This window comes from Hyla sarda, chromosome 5 (assembly GCF_029499605.1).
Source record: "Hyla sarda isolate aHylSar1 chromosome 5, aHylSar1.hap1, whole genome shotgun sequence".
NCBI classification, from domain to species: Eukaryota; Metazoa; Chordata; class Amphibia; order Anura; family Hylidae; genus Hyla; species Hyla sarda.
In genome coordinates, this window is record NC_079193.1 from 184,234,001 (window position 1) to 184,253,644 (window position 19,644).

Genomic DNA, 19,644 nt, shown 5'->3' on the forward strand with positions numbered 1-19,644 from the left:
GTCAATCATATGGCGTTGCTGTACATTAACTTTTGTCATCACATTTTTTTAATGCACCGCAACTTTTTTTTCAATAAAACGAGTCAAAAAGAAAACGCTATGTATCGACACTGGAAATCTGCAGGCATATGAATTGTACAACACCTCCTATGCCCGTCTTATTCGCGTTACCTCTCCTTTTTGGAGGTCTCTTTGACATATGCTTTAGGTCCAGAACACGTCCTCCCTTACCAACAGGTTATGGCCTTTTTGAGACCCGGTCGTTCGATCACTTTGTCGTGGTATCTGACTAGGTCTCTTGCGGGATCTCTAGGGAGGCTGCGATTTGCACATAACTAAGAACCTGGGGCTTTTATTTCTGTTTGTAGGGTTTAGTGGAATCGAGCTACGTTTGTCCTACTGCTTTTCTATTGCACTATTTTGAATACTGCTATATTTAATGTTATATTTAGACCAGTTCTCACTCATGACTACGTGATGGCCACATGTTGGCCTTTACTGATCTGTTTTGGGAGTGGGGGGAGGGTTCTTGGGGTTATACTTATGTGCCATATGTTCTACCCTGTCGGTTGCGAGTGTGCGTCCGACAGGTGCATTGTTGTCTACAACTCATGTTTTCTGTACTCTCTTTTCTGTGCTCTCTTGCCAGGTGATTGTCCTGGTTCACATATTGTATGTTTTCCTTTATGAAAATCCCATAAAATATTGTTTAAAAAAAAAAAAAAGAGTAAAAAAAACAAGCAACTTTGTTTTTGTTTGACAGACTAATGTCTCTGTTTTGACCTAACAGGGGTATTGCATCGAATTTCCCCAGCAAATAAAAGGTATGTAATATATTCATATAGTATTTTCTCTGTAGTTATTATGTGAATTTCATAGACTGTATTAGACCTGTACCTCAAAATATATTAACATTGGTTAATTTTTCGTTTACCCATGTTGGTCCTCTACATATGTTTTAATTTGTTTGAGGCTCATTTATTGATAGTTTCTGTGGTTTACAGTGGAGCACTTACCGTAGATACTCGAGTATAAGCCGAGTTTTTCAGCACGATTTTTCGTGCTGAAAACACCCCCCTCGGCTTATACTCGAGTGAACTCCCCCACCCGCAGTGGTCTTCAACCTGCGGACCTCCAGAGGTTTCAAAACTACAACTCCCAGCAAGCCCGGGCAGCCATCGGCTGTCCGGGCTTGCTGGGAGTTGTAGTTTTGAAACCTCCGGAGGTCCGCAGGTTGAAGACCACTGCGGCCTTCAACATCATCCAGCCCCCTCTCACCCCCTTTAGTTCTGAGTACTCACCTCCGCTCGGCGCTGGTCCGGTCCTGCAGGGCTGTCCGGTGAGGAGGTGGTCCGGTGGGATAGTGGTTCCGGGCTGCTATCTTCACCGGGGAGGCCTCTTCTAAGCGCTTCGGGCCCGGCCTCAGAATAGTCACGTTGCCGTGACAACGACGCAGAGGTGCGTTCATTGCCAACGTACTTCTGCGTCATTGTTAAGGCAACGCCTCTATTCCGGGCCGGAAGCGCAGAGAAGAGGCGCCCCCGGTGAAGATGGCAGCCCGGACCACCTCCTCACCGGACCACCTCCTCACCGGACAGCCCTGCAGGACCGGACCAGCGCCGAGCGGAGGTGAGTACTCAGAACTAAAGGGGGGGAGAGGGGGCTGGATGATGTTGAAGGCCGCAGTGGTCTTCAACCTGCGGACCTCCGGAGGTTTCAAAACTACAACTTCCAGCAAGCCCGGACAGCCGATGGCTGCCCGGGCTTGCTGGGAGTTGTAGTTTTGAAACCTCTGGAGGTCCGCAGGTTGAAGACCACTGAGGGCGAATGATGAGAAGAGGATGATGAAGGGGGGGGGGTGTGGGGATGATGAAGGGGGGTGGGGATGATGAAGGGGGGGGGTGGGGATGATGAAGGGGGGTGGGGATGATGAAGGGGGGGGTGTGGGATGATTACAAGGGGATGATGAAGGGGGGATGTGTGGGATGATAAGGGGATGATGAAGGGGGGATGTGCGGGATGATAAGGGGATGATGAAGGGGGGATGTGTGGGATGATGACAAGGGGATGATGAAGGGGGGATGTGTGGGATGATAAGGGGATGATGAAGGGGGGATGTGTGGGATGATAAGGGGATGATGAAGGGGGGGATGTGTGGGATGATGACAAGGGGATGATGATGAGGATGTTAATGACGGGTCTGGATGATGACAGGGGGGGATGAGGTATTTCCCACCCTAGGCTTATACTCGAGTCAATAACTTTTCCTGGGATTTTGGGTTGAAATTAGGGGTCTCGGCTTATACTCGGGTCGGCTTATACTCGAGTATATACGGTATGTAATATTTTAAGATTTACTTTAGAAAAATGATTCATACACCTTTTAGTGTGTATATACTGTGGGGCATTAGCCCTGTAGAGACAAACCTCAGAACTCCAACTCCCATTCCGTTTCCTCCCAGCTTCAGCTTGCAGAGTGATTCAAACCTTTAACCCCTTAAGGGCTCAGGGTTTTTCCGTTTTTGCACTTTCGTTTTTTCCTCCTTACCTTTTAAAAATCATAACCCTTTCAATTTTCCACCCAAAAATCCATATTATGGCTTATTTTTTGCATCGCCAATTCTACTTTGCAGTGACATTAGTCATTTTACCGAAAAATTCACGACGAAACGGAAAAAAAAAAAATCATTGTGCGTCAAAATCGAAGAAAAAACGACATTTTGTAAATTTTGGGGGCGTCCGTTTCTACGCAGTGCATATTTCGGTACAAATGACACCTTATCATTATTCTGTAGGTCCATACGATTAAAATGATACCCTACTTATATAGGTTAGATTTTGTCGTACTTCTGGAAAAAATCATAACTACATGCAGGAAAATTTATACGTTTAAAAATGTCATCTTCTGACCCCTATAACTTTTTTATTTTTCCACGTACAGGGCGGTATGAGGGCTCATTTTTTGCACCGTGATCTGAAGTTTTTATCGGTATGATTTTTGTTTTGATCGGACTTTTTGATCACTTTTTATTCATTTTTTAATGGTATAAAAAGTGACCAAAATACGCTTTTTTGGACTTTGGAATTTTTTTGCACGTATGCCATTGACTGTGCGGTTTAATTAACAATATATTTTTATAGTTCGGACATTTACGCACGCGGCGATACCACATATGTTTATTTTTATTTTTATTTACACTGTTTTATTTTTTTCATGGGAAAAGGGGGGTGATTCAAACTTTTATTAGGGAAGGGGTTAAATGACCTTTATTAACACTTTTTTTTTTTACTTTTTTTTTTGCAGTGTTATAGCTCCAATAGGGACCTATAACACTGCACACACTGATCTCTTATGCTGATCACTGGCGTGTGATCAGCGTTATCGGCGCTTGACTGCTCCTGCCTGGATCTCAGGCACGGAGCAGTCATTTGTCGGACACCGAAGAGGCAGGTAACGGCCCTCCCGGTGTCCTGTAAGCTGTTCGGGACACCGCAATTTCACCGCGGCGGTCCCGAACAGTCCGACTGACTAGCCGGGATACTTTCACTTTCGCTTTAGAAGCGGCGGTCAGCTTTGACCGCCACTTCTAAAGGGTTAATACCGCACATCGCCGCGATCGGCGATGTGTGGTATTAGCCGTGGGTTCTGGCCGTTGATGAGCGCCGGGACCGACGCGATGTGATGCTATCGCGGGAGCTGGCGCAGGACGTAAATATACGTCCTGCGTCGTTAAAGGGTTAAACCTTTAACCCCTTAAGGACGCAGGACGTAAATGTACGTCCTGATGAGGTGGTACTTAACGCACCAGGACGTACATTTACGTCCTGTGCATAACCGCGGGCATCGGAGCGATGCCCGTGTCATGCGCGGCTGATCCCGGCTGCTGATCGCAGCCAGGGACCCGCCGGCAATGGCCGACGCCCGCGATCTCGCGGGCGTCCGCCATTAACCCCTCAGGTGCCGGGATCAATACAGATCCCGGCATCTGCGGCAGTGCGCGATTTGAATGAATGATCGGATCGCCGGCAGCGCTGCTGCGGGGAACCGATCATTCAGAACGCCGCACGGAGGTCCCCTCTCCTTCCTCCGTCCGGCTCCCGGCGTCTCCTGCTCTGGTCTGTGATCAAGCAGACCAGAGCAGAAGATCGCCGATAACACTGATCTGTTCTATGTCCTATACATAGAACAGATCAGTATTAGCAATCATGGTATTACTATGAATAGTCCCCTATGGGGACTATTCAAGTGTAAAAAAAAAAATGTAAAAGTAAAAAAAAAGTGAAAAATCCCCTCCCCCAATAAAAAAGTAAAACGTCAGTTTTTTCCTATTTTACCCCCAAAAAGCGTAAAAAAAATTTTTTATAGACATATTTGGTATCGCCGCATGCGTAAATGTCCGAACTATTAAAATAAAATGTTAATGATCCCGTACGGTGAACGGCGTGAAGGAAAAAAAAAATCCAAAATTCCTACTTTTTTAATACATTTTGTTAAAAAAAATTATAAAAAATGTATTAAAAGTTTTTATATGCAAATGTGGTATCAAAAAAAAGTACAGATCATGGCGCAAAAATGAGCCCCCATACCGCCGCTTATACGGAAAAATAAAAAAGTTAGAGGTCATCAAAATAAAGGGATTATAAACGTACTAATTTGGTTAAAAAGTTTGTGATTTTTTTTTTAAGCGCAACAATAATATAAAAGTATGTAATAATGGGTATCATTTTAATTGTATTGACCCTCAGAATAAAGAACAAACGTCATTTTTACCATAAATTGTACGGCGTGAAAACGAAACCTTCCAAAATTAGCAAAATTGCGTTTTTCGTTTTAATTTCCCCACAAAAATAGTGTTTTTTGGTTGCGCCATACATTTTATGATATAATGAGTGATGTCGTTACAAAGGACAACTGGTCGCGCAAAAAACAAGCCCTCATACTAGTCTGGCGATGAAAATATAAAAGCGTTATGATTTTTAGAAGGCGAGGAGGAAAAAATGAAAACGTAAAAATTTAATTGTCTGAGTCCTTAAGGCCAAAATGGGCTGAGTCCTTAAGGGGTTAAAGGGGTACTCCGCTGGAAAAACCAATTTTTTTTGTTTTCTTTTTTAAATCAACTGGTGCCAGAAAGTTAAACATATTTGTAAATGACTTTTATTAAAAAATCTTAATCCCTCCAGTACTTATTAGCTGCTGAATGCTACAGAGGAAATTCCTTTCTTTTTGGAACACTGATGACATCACGACCACAGTGCTCTCTGCTGACATCTCTGTCCATTTTAGCAACCGTGCATAGCAGATGTATGCTAAGGGCAGCATGGTGGCTTAATGGTTAGCACTGTGGCCTTGGGTTTAAATCCCACTAAGGACAACAATAAATAAAGACTTATTATTATTATAATAACGTCAGCAGAGAGCAATGTGTTCGTGATGTCATCAGAGAGCATTCCAAAAAGAAAACAATTTCCTCTGTAGTATTCAGCAGCTAATAAATACAGGAAGGATTAAGATTTTTTTAATGGAAGTAATTTACAAATATGTCAACTTTCTGGCACCAGTTGATTTAAAAAAGAAAAAAAAATTGTTTTTCCACCGGAGTACCCCTTTAACCACTTAAGGACCTAGGGCGTATGGATACGCCTTGACGTCCTGGTACTTAAGGACCCAGGGCATAACCATACGCCCGTGGGAATTTCGGTCCCCGCCGCGTGCCGGGCGGGGACCGGGCTGGGGTGACTGCTGATATCAATCAGCAGGCACCCCGTGCAAATGCCCAGGGGGGTCATCAGTACCCCCGACCACCCGCCGACCCCCCTCCGCCCCCCGTCGGCGATCGGCGCAAATCGCAAGTGAATTCACACTTGCGATTTGCGCCGATTCCGGGTTAATACGGGTCTATTGTGACCCGGAATAGAAGGGGGATCGCGGTTGTCTAAGACACTCACGATCCCCCTGTAAGCATAGGAGTGAGGTGGCAGGGTTGCCACCCCTCCTATCCCTGCTATTGGTCTGCTATTGATCGTCAGAGGCGACGACCAATAGCAGACCGGGGGCGGGGGGGGGTTAACTTTCGTTTTCCCCGTCCTGCCCACCCACAATAGGCAGGGCAGAACGGGGAACTGAAGGGGACCGGGCACCGACGTCCACTTACCCATCCGGAGGCTGCAGCGACGTTGATCGGCGGGCGGCGTCACGTGCGTCTGAAGAGGACGGCTGCCGGGATCCTACGGAAGCCGGTAAGTTGGAGGGTTACAGTCTGAGACCGTCGTCCCTAACTGTAGCCCTCCAGATGTTGCAAAACTACAACTCCCAGCATGCCCAGACAGCTGTTTAGGCATGCTGGAATATGTAGACCACTATACAGTGGTCTCTAAACTATATCCCTCCAGATGTTGGAAAACTACAACTCCCAGCATGCCCACATAGCTGTTTGTTGTCTGGGCATGCTGGGAGTTGTAGTTTTGCAACATCTGGAGGTCCACAGTTTGGAGATCACTGTGCAGTGGTCTAAAAACTGTAGCTCTCCAGATGTTGCAAAACTGCAATTACCAGCATGCCCAGAAAGCAAACAGCTGTCCCGGCATGCTGGGAGTTGTAGTTGGGTACCTCCAGCTGTTGCATAACTACATCTCCCAGCATGCCCTTCGGTGATTAGTACATGCTGGGAGTTGTAGTTTTGCAACAGCTGGAGGCACACTGGTTGGAAAATATTGAGTTAGGTAACAGAACCTAACTGAAGGTTTTCCAACCAGTGTGCCTCCAGCTGTTGCAAAACTACAACTCCCAGCATGCACGGTCTGTCAGTACATGCTGGGAGTTGTAGTTTTGAAACAGCTGGAGGTTTGCCCCCCCCCCCCATGTGAACGTACAGGGTACATTCACACAGGCAGGTTTACAGTAACTTTCCTACTTCAAGTTTAGGCTGCGGCACATTTTTCGCCGCAGCGCAAACTCCTAGCGGGAAATTCACTGTAACCCGCCAGTGTGAACGTACCCTAAAAACACTTCACTACACTAACATATAATAAAGGGTAAAACACAACATATTCACCCCTTACACTGTCTCCCCCCCCCCCCCCCCCAATAAACAATTTAAAACGTCTTGTACAGCAGGGTTTCCATAACGGAGCCTCCAGCTGTTGCAAAACAACAACTCCCAGCATTTCTGGACAGCCACTGACTGTCCAGGCATGCTGGGAGTTTAGCAACAGCTGGAGGCACCCTGTTTGGGAATCACTGGCATAGAATACCCCTATGTCCACCCCTATGCAATCCCTAATTTAGTCGTCAAATGCGCATGGTGCTCTCTTACTTCGGAGCCCTGTCGTATTTCAAGGAAACAGTTTAGGGCCATATATGGGGTATCGCCGTACTCGGGAGAAATTGCACTACAAATTTTGGGGGTCTATTTTTCCTTTTACCGCTTGTGAAAAGGAAAAGTTGGGGGCTACACCAGCCTGTTAATGTAAAAAAATTAAAAATTTTACACAAACATGCTGGTGTTGCCCCATACTTTTTATTTCCACAAGCGGTAAAAGGAAAAAAAGACCCCCAAAATTTGTAACGCAATTTCTCCTGAGTACAGAAATACCCCAGATGTGGGCGTAAAATGCTCTGCGGGCACACAACAAGCCTCAGGAGTGAGAGCGCACCATGTACATTTGAGGCCTAAATTGGTGATTTGCACAGGGGTGGCTGATTTTACATCGGTTCTGACAAACGCAAAAAAAAATAAAAAATACCCACATGTGACCCCATTTTGGGAACTTCACCCCTCACCGAACGTGACAAGGGGTATAGTGAGCCTGAACACCCCACAGGTGTTTGATGAATTTTCATTAAATTTGGATGGGAAAATGAAAAAAATTATATTTTTTCACTAAAATGCTGGTTTTATCCTAAATTTTTCATTTTAACAAGGGAAAATAGGAAAAAAGCCCCCCCCCCCAAATTTGTAACCCCATCTCTTCTGAGGAAGAACGTACCCCATATGTGAATTTAAAGTGCTCTGCGGGCGAACTACAATGCTCAGAAGAGAAGGAGCGCCATTGGGATTTTGTAGAGAAAATTTGTCCGGAATTGAAGGCCACATGTGTTTACAAAGCCCCCATAGTGCCAGAACAATGGACCCCTGACACATGTGACGCCATTTTGGAAACTACACCCCTCACGTAATGTAATAAGGGGTACATTGAGAATTTACGCCCCACAGGTGTCTGACAGATTTTTGGAACAGTGGTCCGTAAAAATGAAAAATTTAATTTTTAATTTGCACAGCCCACTATTCCAAAGATCTGTGGGGTGTAAATACTCACTGCACCCCTTATTAAATTCTGTGAGGGGTGTAGTTTCCAAAATGGGGTCACATGTGGGGGGGTCCACTCTTCTGGCACCACGGGGGGCTTTGTAAATGCACATGGCCCCTGACTACCATTCCAAACTAATTATCTTTCCAAAAGCTCAATGGCGCTCCTCCTCTTCTGAGCATTGTAGTTCGCCCGCAAAGCATTTTACGTCCTAACATGGGGTATTTCCATACTCAGAAGAGATGGGGTTACAAATTTGGGGGGGCATTTTCTCCCATTACCCTTTGTAAAAATGGTAAATTTGGGGGAAAAACTGCACTTTAGTGAAAAAAAAATATTTTTCGTTTACACATCCGACTTTAACGAAAAGTCGTCAAACACCTGTGGGGTGTTAAGGCTCACTGGACCCCTTGTTACGTGCCTTGAGGGGTCTAGTTTCCAAAATGGTATGCCATGTCGGGGTTTTCTGCTGTTCTGGCACCATAGGGGCTTGCTAAATGCGACATGCCCCCCAAAAACCATTTCAGTAAAATTCCCTCTCCAAAATCCCATTGTCGCTCCTTCCCTTCTGAGCCCTCTAGTGCACCCGCCGAACACTTGACATACACATATGAGGTATTTCCTTACTTGAGAGAAATTGGGTTACAAATTTTGGGGGGATTTTTCATCTATCACCCCTTGTAAAAATTCAAAAACTGGGTCTACAAGAACATGCGAGTGTAAAAAATGAAGATTTTGAATTTTCTCCTTCACTTTGCTGCTATTCCTGTGAAACACCTAAAGGGTTAACACACTTACTGAATGTCATTTTGAATACTTTGGGGGGTGTAGTTTTTATAATGGGGTCTTTTATGGGGTATTTCTAATTTGAAGGCCCTTCAAATCCACTTCAAAACTGAACTGGTCCCTGAAAAATTCCGATTTTGAAAATTTTGTGAAAAATTGGAAAATTGCTGCTGAACTTTGAAGCCCCCTGATGTCTTCCAAAAGTAAAAACACGTCAATTTTATGATGCCAACATAAAGTAGACATATTGTATATGTGAATCAATGTATAATTTATTTGGAATATCCATTTTCCTTATAAGCAGAGAGCTTCAAAGTAAAAAAAAATGCTAAATTTTCAAATTTTTCATCAAATTTTGGAATTTTTCACCAACAAATGATGCAAGTATTGACAAAATTTTACCACTAACATAAAGTAGAATATGTCACGAAAAAACAGTCTCGGAATCAGAATGAAAGGTAAAAGCATCCCAGAGTTATTAATGCTTGAAGTGACAGCGGTCAGATGTTCAAAAAATGGCCGGGTCCTTAAGGTATATTTGGGCCGGGTCCTTAAGGGGTTAAGGTCTAGTAACAAGCTACCTTGAGCACCTGTGCTAATGGACTTTATCAAAGGCTCCTCCAGCAGCTGTGTTCTGCTATGGGTTTCATTCTTTTCTGGAATTCCCATACCTCACCCAGATTTCCCTGGATGAAATATGTGCTTCCTAAAACTTAGTAGATACATAAGACAGGTACCTTTTGGGAAATATAGCAATCCCTGGCCACCATTCTATTTTATGACCAGGTAATCCCCTGTGGCACTATAAACCTGTGCCATTCTTTATTCTACTGACAAACTAAGGAGGTAGCTGAGACTTTCTCTTATTTCATGTTTATTTAATTTGTTATTACAATTCACTAACTTATTACTACTTATTCACAGTGTTATTGAAAATATTATGGTAAATACAGAGGTAAGTAATACATATTAATATATGACTGTGCTAATTTTCTTCCTCCATTAGTATTTGATGTCCAGTTAGTTTCCTGACTTTGAACGAAATTTGCCTTTAACCCCTTCAGGACCAGGCCAATTTTGACCTTCAGTGCCAAGGCTCCTATTTCAAATCTGATCTATCCCACTTTTTGTTGTGATAACTTTGGGTCACGTTAAACAATCAAAGTGATTCTGAGATTGTTTTTTCGTGACATATTGTACTTGATGTTGTTGGTAAATTTTGGTCCATACATTCTGCACTTTTGTCTTGAAAAACCACACATGTAATTTGACTTTTCCTGTATTTTGGATGTCTGTGTTTTACCCACAGGCCACTTATTACACAGGGTCTGTTAGTGTTAGAGTGCTCCAGTGCAGTAAAACTTATCCCCTATCCAAAGGATAGGGGATAAGTTTTAGATTGTGGGGATCCAGCTGCTAAGAACCCCCCGTGATCTCCTGAGCACCCCAGCAGTTCCCAGGAAGGAGCGTATCAACCTCCTCATTAAACAGCAGCGGACATTCCTCCTTCATGTATCTCTATGGGAGAGCCGGAGACATATCGTTTGGGAATCTCCGGCTCTCCCATAGAGATACATGGAGGGGGCGTGTCGGCCACCACTTCGTACCAGGGTCGACAATCTCCTTTTCTGGGGACTACCGGGGTGCCATACAGAAGATCACGGGGGATCCCATCGGTCGGATCCCTCGTGATCTAAAACAAAGGATAAGGGATAAGTTTTACTGCCCGGGAGTATTTCTTTATTGTGTTTACTAAAGGAGCCACTCCCTTTTTAAAACACCTAGATACCATTTCTGCTTTTCACCTTTGCATTTAAGGGGTTAAACGGCCTACAATTTAGTTGTCTCTTATTCCAATCAGTGCAACATGGTCTCATATGGTATATCTGACACAAAAGTGTTGTGCCATTTTTTGCATTATAATAGTATTGTATGGTGTAGGAAGTAGTAACTTTACATGCTGTACTATTACAACTCTGAGTAGTAAGGAGTTAAAGATTGAAATTATAAGATGAATAAAAAATAATCTTAAAACCTTTTCTTTTTTTTTTTTCTTTATTGTATAGAAATTGAACCAATTAATGGACTTTACAACAAATAATGACTTTTTGAATTACTTGGTAAGCTTTATGTTTTCAGTCTGCACATGTACTGCTCTGTCTGCTCAAACTTTTAGGGGAGCCATGCATCCAGCCTGGTTGGTCACCATTGAACTGGATGACTTTAATGTACATACTTTTTTTTTTTATTATAATTTTTTTTTATCAGATAGTTTTTATTAAGTTTTTTAAACACAGTTTAACAATAACATACATTCCCCAACAACCCCCTCCCCCCCACACACAGAACCATTCCGTCTCAACCCCTCCCCACTAAAGCCCTTCAACCCTCATTGTACATAAGTCATAAACCATAAACCAGCTCCAGCAAATCCACATCAATAGCATAGCTGAATAAAAAAGAACAAAGTAAAAAAAAAGAAGGATATAAAAACTCAGTCCCCCGAATCCATGGAAAATAACGTTCGCAGTCGCATTCCACTAAATCACACACACAGCCATCCTCATACACGTCAGGGGGGGAAATGCAGCATACCAGGGCACCCCAACATTAGCTCGCTTGTCAACCCTTCCATTCAGAACCACATATTAGAGGAACCATCCTAAGTTAAGATACGTCTGCAGGGGGATCGAATCTCTGCACCCAGGGACCCCAGACACCATCAAACTTCCTCTCCACTTTGCTCTTAATATAGATCCCCTTTTCGAGTTTCACTACTTGTGTTACCCTTGCGATGAGATCAGCCATTCCCGGAGGAGAGGATCTGATCCAAAACTGTGCGATCAACTTTCTGGCTTGATACAAGATTCTCAGAATCCCAACCTCTGCCAGGGAGTGCTCCCCACCACAGCCTATAAGTCCAAGTAGGCATTCCTTGGGAGCTCTGTTAATGGTCACCCCATACACTGTTCTAATGATCTGCAGCACTTCAGTCCAATAAGTCAGCAAACAAGGGCACGTCCACATCATGTGTATCAGATGTGCCTCCAGCTCACCGCAACGCGGACAAGCCGAGTCAGACCTTACCCCTATCATATGAAGAAATGAGGGAGTCTTATATACCCTGTGAATAAAGAACAGTTGAGACAGCCTATTGGATTCCGATAGAGACAAAAATGGGGTAAGTGCCAGTACAGTACTCCAGTCCTCATCAGTCAGGATCCCAAGGTCCCTCTCCCATTTAGACCGAACCGTCAAAGGGAAACCCTCATGATGGAAGCCAAGTAGTTCCCCATAAAGCCAGGAAAGCACACCAGCAGAATCACGTTTAGTCACAGTAGATTCCAGCACCCTATTAGACTGTACCCGTAGCACTTTCACCCGATTTTGCGACTCATAGGCATGACGGATCTGTAAATAGCGGTAAAATGAGGAACTCGGTAGGGCAAACTCCTCCCGTATGTCCTCAAATGACCGAACAACCCCCTGATCAGCCAACTGACCAAACTCACAAAGTCCCCTCCTCTCCCAGAACTCAGCATCGTCATAGGAATTAAAGACAGGCAAGCCAGAGTTATGCCACAGTGGAGTAAATTTGAAATAACTGGTAATACCTAAGAGTTTTCTCACGTGGCCCCAGAGCTTACACAGTAGGCGAGTCGTAGGAGAGGAGTCAGGAGGTCTGGTAAGGGCCCCAATCTCTAAAATGTGTAACGGTATCCTACCCCCATGTTTGGCCATAAACAATCGACCAGTAGGTCCCAATGTGTAATGCGCTGCCCATCCTCTCACCTGATGCAACTGCGACGCGAGATAATACAACCATGGATTCGGTAATGCAAGCCCCCCTGAAGATTTACCCCGCTGTAATGTTTCCAATTTAATCCTAGCGGCCCCACCCCCCCCCAAACCAGTAGCCTGAAAAGTCTCTGAATCCTCTGAAAGTGAAACATCTCAATCCACACCGGGGAATTCTGCAAGATATATAACAGTTGCGGCATAAGAACCATTTTGGCTAGATTAGTACGTCCAACTACCGAGAGTGGGAACTTACACCATACGGACTCTTTTTGGGAGCTTTTATCTAGAAGGGGGAGTAGATTGCGAGGAACAAAATCATGTAAGGAGGGAGTAATGTAAATTCCTAAAGCTAGAGACTACTTGTATCTTAGAGATAGCTATCTGAGGCACTTCTGGTAAAGGGTCTAGAGGCAACAGGACCGACTTGTCCCAGTTGATGAATAATCCAGAGTATGACCCAAATTCTGTAATAAGGGACACCACCGGGGCCAGTGAGTGAGCTGTGTCTCCCAAAAACAACAACATGTCATCAGCGTATAGGGCTACCCTTTCTTCCATATTCCCATACTGAAACCCCATTACATCAGGTGACATCCTTAGTAGGCTAGCCAGAGGCTCAATAGCTATAGCAAAGAGCAGGGGCGACAGGGGACACCCCTGTCGCGTACCTCTCTGCAGGTCAAATGTCGAGGAGGTCTTACCATTAATTCTGAGACGGGCAACCGGGCTCTGGTAGAGAAGCTTAACGTAAGAAAGGAATCTGTCACCGAACCCCATGTCACTCATCACACGCCACAAGTAGTTCCATTCGACGCTGTCAAACGCCTTGGCAGCGTCCAACGAAAAAAACGAACGGGCCCCTACACCATCCTGAGACATCTGCAAATTGAGATACACCCTCCTAATGTTATCAACTGTAGATTTACCAGGCATAAATCCAGTCTGATCCCCATGGATCAATGAAAGTATGACCCCAGCCAGCCTGTTAGCAAGTACTCAAGCCAGCAGCTTCACATCTGTACACAAAAGAGAGATTGGTCTATATGAACCAGCACAAAGAGGGTCCTTTCCAGGCTTTGGAATAAGTACAATGATGGCTTCCATCATGGAGCGAGGCAACGAACCCTCTAAAACCGCTGACTCAACCACCCGCAACAGCTGCGGCAGTAAAACACCTGACAATTTTTTATAGACCTCACTAGGGAGGCCATCCGGGCCCGGGGCTTTTTCATTATTTGCATCTTTCAATGCCTGTTCCAGTTCCTCTAGAGAGATGGGAGAGTCCAGCTCTCCCCTCTGCTCCTGAGTAAGGGAAGGCAACCCAGCTCTACGGACATATTCCCCCAAAGCCCCCTCGGAACAGGAGGCCCTAGACGAATACGCATCCTTATAGAAAGCCAACATTATCTCCATAATCCCATTATCATCAGTGACCTCACGACCCTGCTCATCCCTCAAACCGCTAATAAACGAAATCCCCTGCTGCGCACTAGCAACCGAGGCCAGCAATTTGCCAGTACTTTCACCATATTCAAAATACCTTTGCTTAACAAAAAAGCGTTTATATTCAGCAGCTTCCTCCAAGTACACTTTATAATCTCCTTGTGCCTGCAACCAAACCTCCTCCGTCTTCTGGGAGGGAGCCGAGACATACGCATGCTCAGCTCCAACCACAGACAATTTCAGCTTCTCCCCCCTCTCCCTTGTGAACGATTTATGTATACTAATATCACGGATAAAAAGCCCACGCAAGTATGCTTTAAGGGAATCCCACACTGTAGAGACTGAGGCCGAACCCACATTCAGGGCAAGATATTCCCGAATCTCGGCACAGACAATGTCAGCAGTAGTCAGTACCTGCAACCAGAACGGATTCAGTCTTCACAGGGGGCGCACCCCTCCAGCCCCGTCCGTGAAGTCAAGGTTAAGCCTGATAGGGGAGTGGTCTGAAAGGCCTCTAGCCAAATATTCTACCTTCCTGATCATTCTAGCCATTTCCCCATCACCAATAGCCAAGTCTATCCTAGAGAGGGTCCTATGCGTGGCCAAATAGCAGGAGTACTGCAGAACTGAAGGGTTGCGACAGCGCCACAAGTCAAAAAGATCTACCTCAGATATTATATTAGCAAGTCCAGTCGGCCTAGAGCAAGGGTAGCGTATAGGGCTACCCTTTCTTCCATATTCCCATACCGAAACCCCATTACATCAGGTGACATCCTTAGTAGGCTAGCCAGAGGCTCAATAGCTATAGCAAAGAGCAGGGGCGACAGGGGACACCCCTGTCGTGTACCTCTCTGCAGGTCAAATGTCGAGGAGGTCTTACCATTAATTCTGAGACGGGCAACCGGGCTCTGGTAGAGAAGCTTAACGTAAGAAAGGAATCTGTCACCGAACCCCATGTCACTCATCACACGCCACAAGTAGTTCCATTCGACGCTGTCAAACGCCTTGGCAGCGTCCAACGAAAAAACCGAACGGGCCCCTACACCATCCTGAGACATCTGCAAATTGAGATACACCCTCCTAATGTTATCAACTGTAGATTTACCAGGCATAAATCCAGTCTGATCCCCATGGATCAATGAAAGTATGACCCCAGCCAGCCTGTTAGCAAGTACTCAAGCCAGCAGCTTCACATCTGTACACAAAAGAGAGATTGGTCTATATGAACCAGCACAAAGAGGGTCCTTTCCAGGCTTTGGAATAAGTACAATGATGGCTTCCATCATGGAGCGAGGCAACGAACCCTCTAAAACCGCTGACTCAACCACCCGCAACAGCTGCGGCAGTAAAACACCTGACAATTTTTTATAGACCTCACTAGGGAGGCCATCCGGGCCCGGGGCTTTTTCATTATTTGCATCTTTCAATGCCTGTTCCAGTTCCTCTAGAGAGATGGGAGAGTCCAGCTCTCCCCTCTGCTCCTTAGTAAGGGAAGGCAACCCAGCTCTACGGACATATTCGCCCAAAGCCCCCTCGGAACAGGAGGCCCTAGACGAATACGCATCCTTATAGAAAGCCAACATTATCTCCATAATCCCATTATCATCAGTGACCTCACGACCCTGCTCATCCCTCAAACCGCTAATAAACGAAATCCCCTGCTGCGCACTAGCAACCGAGGCCAGCAATTTACCAGTACTTTCACCATATTCAAAATACCTTTGCTTAACAAAAAAGCGTTTATATTCAGCAGCTTCCTCCAAGTACACTTTATAATCTCCTTGTGCCTGCAACCAAACCTCCTCCGTCTTCTGGGAGGGAGCCGAGACATACGCATGCTCAGCTCCAACCACAGACAATTTCAGCTTCTCCCCCCTCTCCCTTGTGAACGATTTATGTATACTAATATCACGGATAAAAAGCCCACGCAAGTATGCTTTAAGGGAATCCCACACTGTAGAGACTGAGGCCGAACCCACATTCAGGGCAAGATATTCCCGAATCTCGGCACAGACAATGTCAGCAGTAGTCAGTACCTGCAACCAGAACGGATTCAGTCTTCACAGGGGGCGCACCCCTCCAGCCCCGTCCGTGAAGTCAAGGTTAAGCCTGATAGGGGAGTGGTCTGAAAGGCCTCTAGCCAAATATTCTACCTTCCTGATCATTCTAGCCATTTCCCCATCACCAATAGCCAAGTCTATCCTAGAGAGGGTCCTATGCGTGGCCAAATAGCAGGAGTACTGCAGAACTGAAGGGTTGCGACAGCGCCACAAGTCAAAAAGATCTACCTCAGATATTATATTAGCAAGTCCAGTCGGCCTAGAGCAAGGGGGGGGGGGGTTGAGATCCCCAAAACCTATCCACTGAAGCATCCAAGACCTGATTAAAATCACCACAGATAAGTACGGGGGCTACTGGGAAACCCGAGACTATAGAGAGAACACGGTGCATGATAGTACTACTATAAGGGGGAGAGATGTATAACCCCACAAATATAACCATGCGGCGAGACACCTCTCCCAAAAAACAAACATATCTACCCTCCGGGTCAGTGCTAGAGGAGAGGACACGAAATGGGATAGATTTATGGACCAATATACTAACTCCCCTAGCATGAGAAGAAAAGGTAGAGTGGAACGAATGACCAACCCAGGCTCTATGAAGAACCTCAGTGGTGGTTCCTGTCAGATGGGTCTCAGTAAGACATAGTATTGCTGGTTGAAAATGCCTCACCGCATTAAGAACAGCATATCATTTGGACACATCACCCAACCCCCTAACATTCCACCCTATAAAATTAAAGGTAGCCATCCTGAAGGAGTAAATAGGCAGACAGCAGCCCCAGAATCATCAAGCACACTCACGGGGCCCAGGAACAACCTCACGGGGATCAGGAGCACATTCAGAAGGAGCAGTCAGAGAGAGCAAATAGCAGCGGAGGGAGAGACGGAAAACACACCCAAAAAACAGGGAAGAACAAACCAACATCCAAAGTCCACACACCAACATAACCATACCAATCGCCGCGGCACGCGGCATCCAGGAGCGCAAACATACCCACACCAGACATCCACATAGTTTAAACATACCCAGGAAAGAAACCAGGATGAGAGGATGAAGGTGAGCGCATATTGCAACCAGTCAGACAGCAGGCCAAACATTCCCAAGCATGCAGTAATTGAGCTTCTTCGTCTTCTTTGTTTCCAACAATGGTCATATCCCTTCTGAACACTAGTCAGCAGATCCCAACCCAGAAGACTCCCACCCACCCCCAGAAAATCAAAAATAACATCTCCAAATAATACAAAGAATAATGCAGACCCGCCCTCCCCCACCACCCCCCACCATAAAAGTAACAGTATCAGGTGCCCCTACTCAGGGAATTTCAGGTACAAGAAATAAAGCAAGTCTTAACAGCAGAGCACTAAGAGCACATATCCGACAGGGCATCACAAAGTCAATCCAGAGCAGGTTCCGGTGAGCCCCTGCGGGCCCTCCGGCGCAATTGAGCTTCATGTGTGTCCAACCAACGAACCGCAGCATCTACTCCCTCAAAGAAATGGGTAGTCCCCAAAGCAACCACCCTCAGCCTGGCAGGGTAGAGCATAGAATATGGTAAATCCAGGGTGCGCAGTCTTTTTTTTCACATTCATAAAGGAGGCGCGTTTCTTCTGCACCTCGGCTGAGAAATCCGGAAAAAAGGAAATGACATGGTTGTCCACAGTCACCGGCTGTTTTTCTCTGGCCAGTTTAAGAATTAAATCCCAGTCACGGTAATGTAAAAGTTTCACTAGCATAGATCTGGGCGGACCGCCTGGAGGGAACGGCCTCATAGGGACCCGGTGAGCTCTCTCCACAGCAAAGAGAGGGGTCAGATTGTCAGCACCAAACACCTCCTTTAGCCAGGTTTCCATGTACTCTGTTGGTGTACGGCCCTCACATTTTTCAGGCAGTCCTATTATCCGCACGTTCTTACGGCGCAGACGATTTTCCAGATCATCTGCTTTAGCCTTGAGGAAATCAATGTCCTGACTGTGTCTAGTAGAGTCCCGAACTATAGACACCACAGTATCCTCCACATCACTAATCCTACTCTCCACAGCAGAGGTGCGCTCCGTCACTTTCTGCAGATCATGACTCAGTAGAGAAATAGCAGACTGCACTGTGCCCACCTGAACGGTCAGCTGAGATAATGTAGTGTTACATCGTTGTATTTCTGCAAAGACTGCGGCCAGAGTAGGTTCAGCGGCAGGGACATCCGGGGCACCAGCTTGCGCACCAGATATAGCAGGAGGGGTATTGGGCAATGATACATGTGATCCCACAACAGAAGCCTGCAGAAATGTGTCATAGTCCTCCAGTGGGTCCAGGGGGGTCCCCATATCTACCCTAGGAAGAGGGGCTCCCACACAGACAGGAGAATCAGGGGACGACCGTCTTAGCGCAAACCTCTCCAACTTTGCCGCTACTTCCTGCTGAAGGGTTAATGTATTCCTAGATGATGAAGACCTGCTGGCTCCCTGCTGTGAGGGACCAGCCCCCTCCTTATTCCTCCGGCCCATAGTAAAATGCAGTCAATGAAACAGTGAAAGCACACAGTGTGGTACCCTATAGGCCACCAACTTCACTCCAGCCAGGTATACAGTTCACAGTGCTATATGTATGAAATGCATCAGCAGATGTAGGGTGAGGGGGGGGGGGGGGGGGCACACAGGCACAAGGAGCAGGGCACAGGATGGGCAGCAGGAGAGAGAGTGCAGCCAGTACCCACAAAAACTTAGCAAAATGTCCAGTCCCAGATGTTATAGGGTGGTCAGAGGAGGGCCCCCCAAAGCGCAGCAGCAGTCCAGTGGGGTAACTCCAGCAGCTCCCAGCAAGAACAGCAGGCCCGCCGCAATAGAGGGAGCCTGAACGCCCAGGGACACTTCCCACCTGCTCCCCGAAGAGGACAGTCCGTCCCACACCCCCTCAGCCCGGCCGGACCAGTCAGGTACCTTAAACAGGGACTCCGGCAAGAGTCCCTGCAGCTCCGACAGCAGCGCGGTCTCTCCTTCACCGGACGCCGCCTCCCGCACTCCAGCAACGTGGTCCCGATCAGCAGGCAGATGGAGGACGTGCCGGGCCCTCGGGGACTTCAGAGGATACCAGCCGCCGCCCCTCCGCAGCACAGGAGCGCCACACGCCACCCTCCGTGATCCGGACCGGAAGCCGAGGAAGGCCCTGCAGTACACCGCCCGGAGTGGTCAGCGTCCCCGATCGCCGACTCCAGCCGCCGCAGCCCAGACCTGGCTCCAGGACCTCCGAGGC

At 46.4% G+C, this 19,644-nt stretch overlaps 1 protein-coding gene across 7 annotated transcripts in view; it reads left to right on the forward strand.

Annotated features, from left to right (window-relative positions):
- The window catches only part of LOC130273676 (uncharacterized), a 92,585-nt gene that overhangs the window by 59,641 nt on the left and 13,300 nt on the right, over positions 1-19,644 (forward strand). For all 7 annotated transcript variants that reach the window (XM_056520869.1, XM_056520866.1, XM_056520865.1 and 4 more), the window contains 3 exons: positions 791-824; positions 10,018-10,048; positions 11,160-11,213. In XM_056520869.1, coding sequence (XP_056376844.1) covers positions 791-824; positions 10,018-10,048; positions 11,160-11,213 — 119 coding nt within the window. The remainder of the gene's footprint in view (positions 1-790; positions 825-10,017; positions 10,049-11,159; positions 11,214-19,644) is intronic.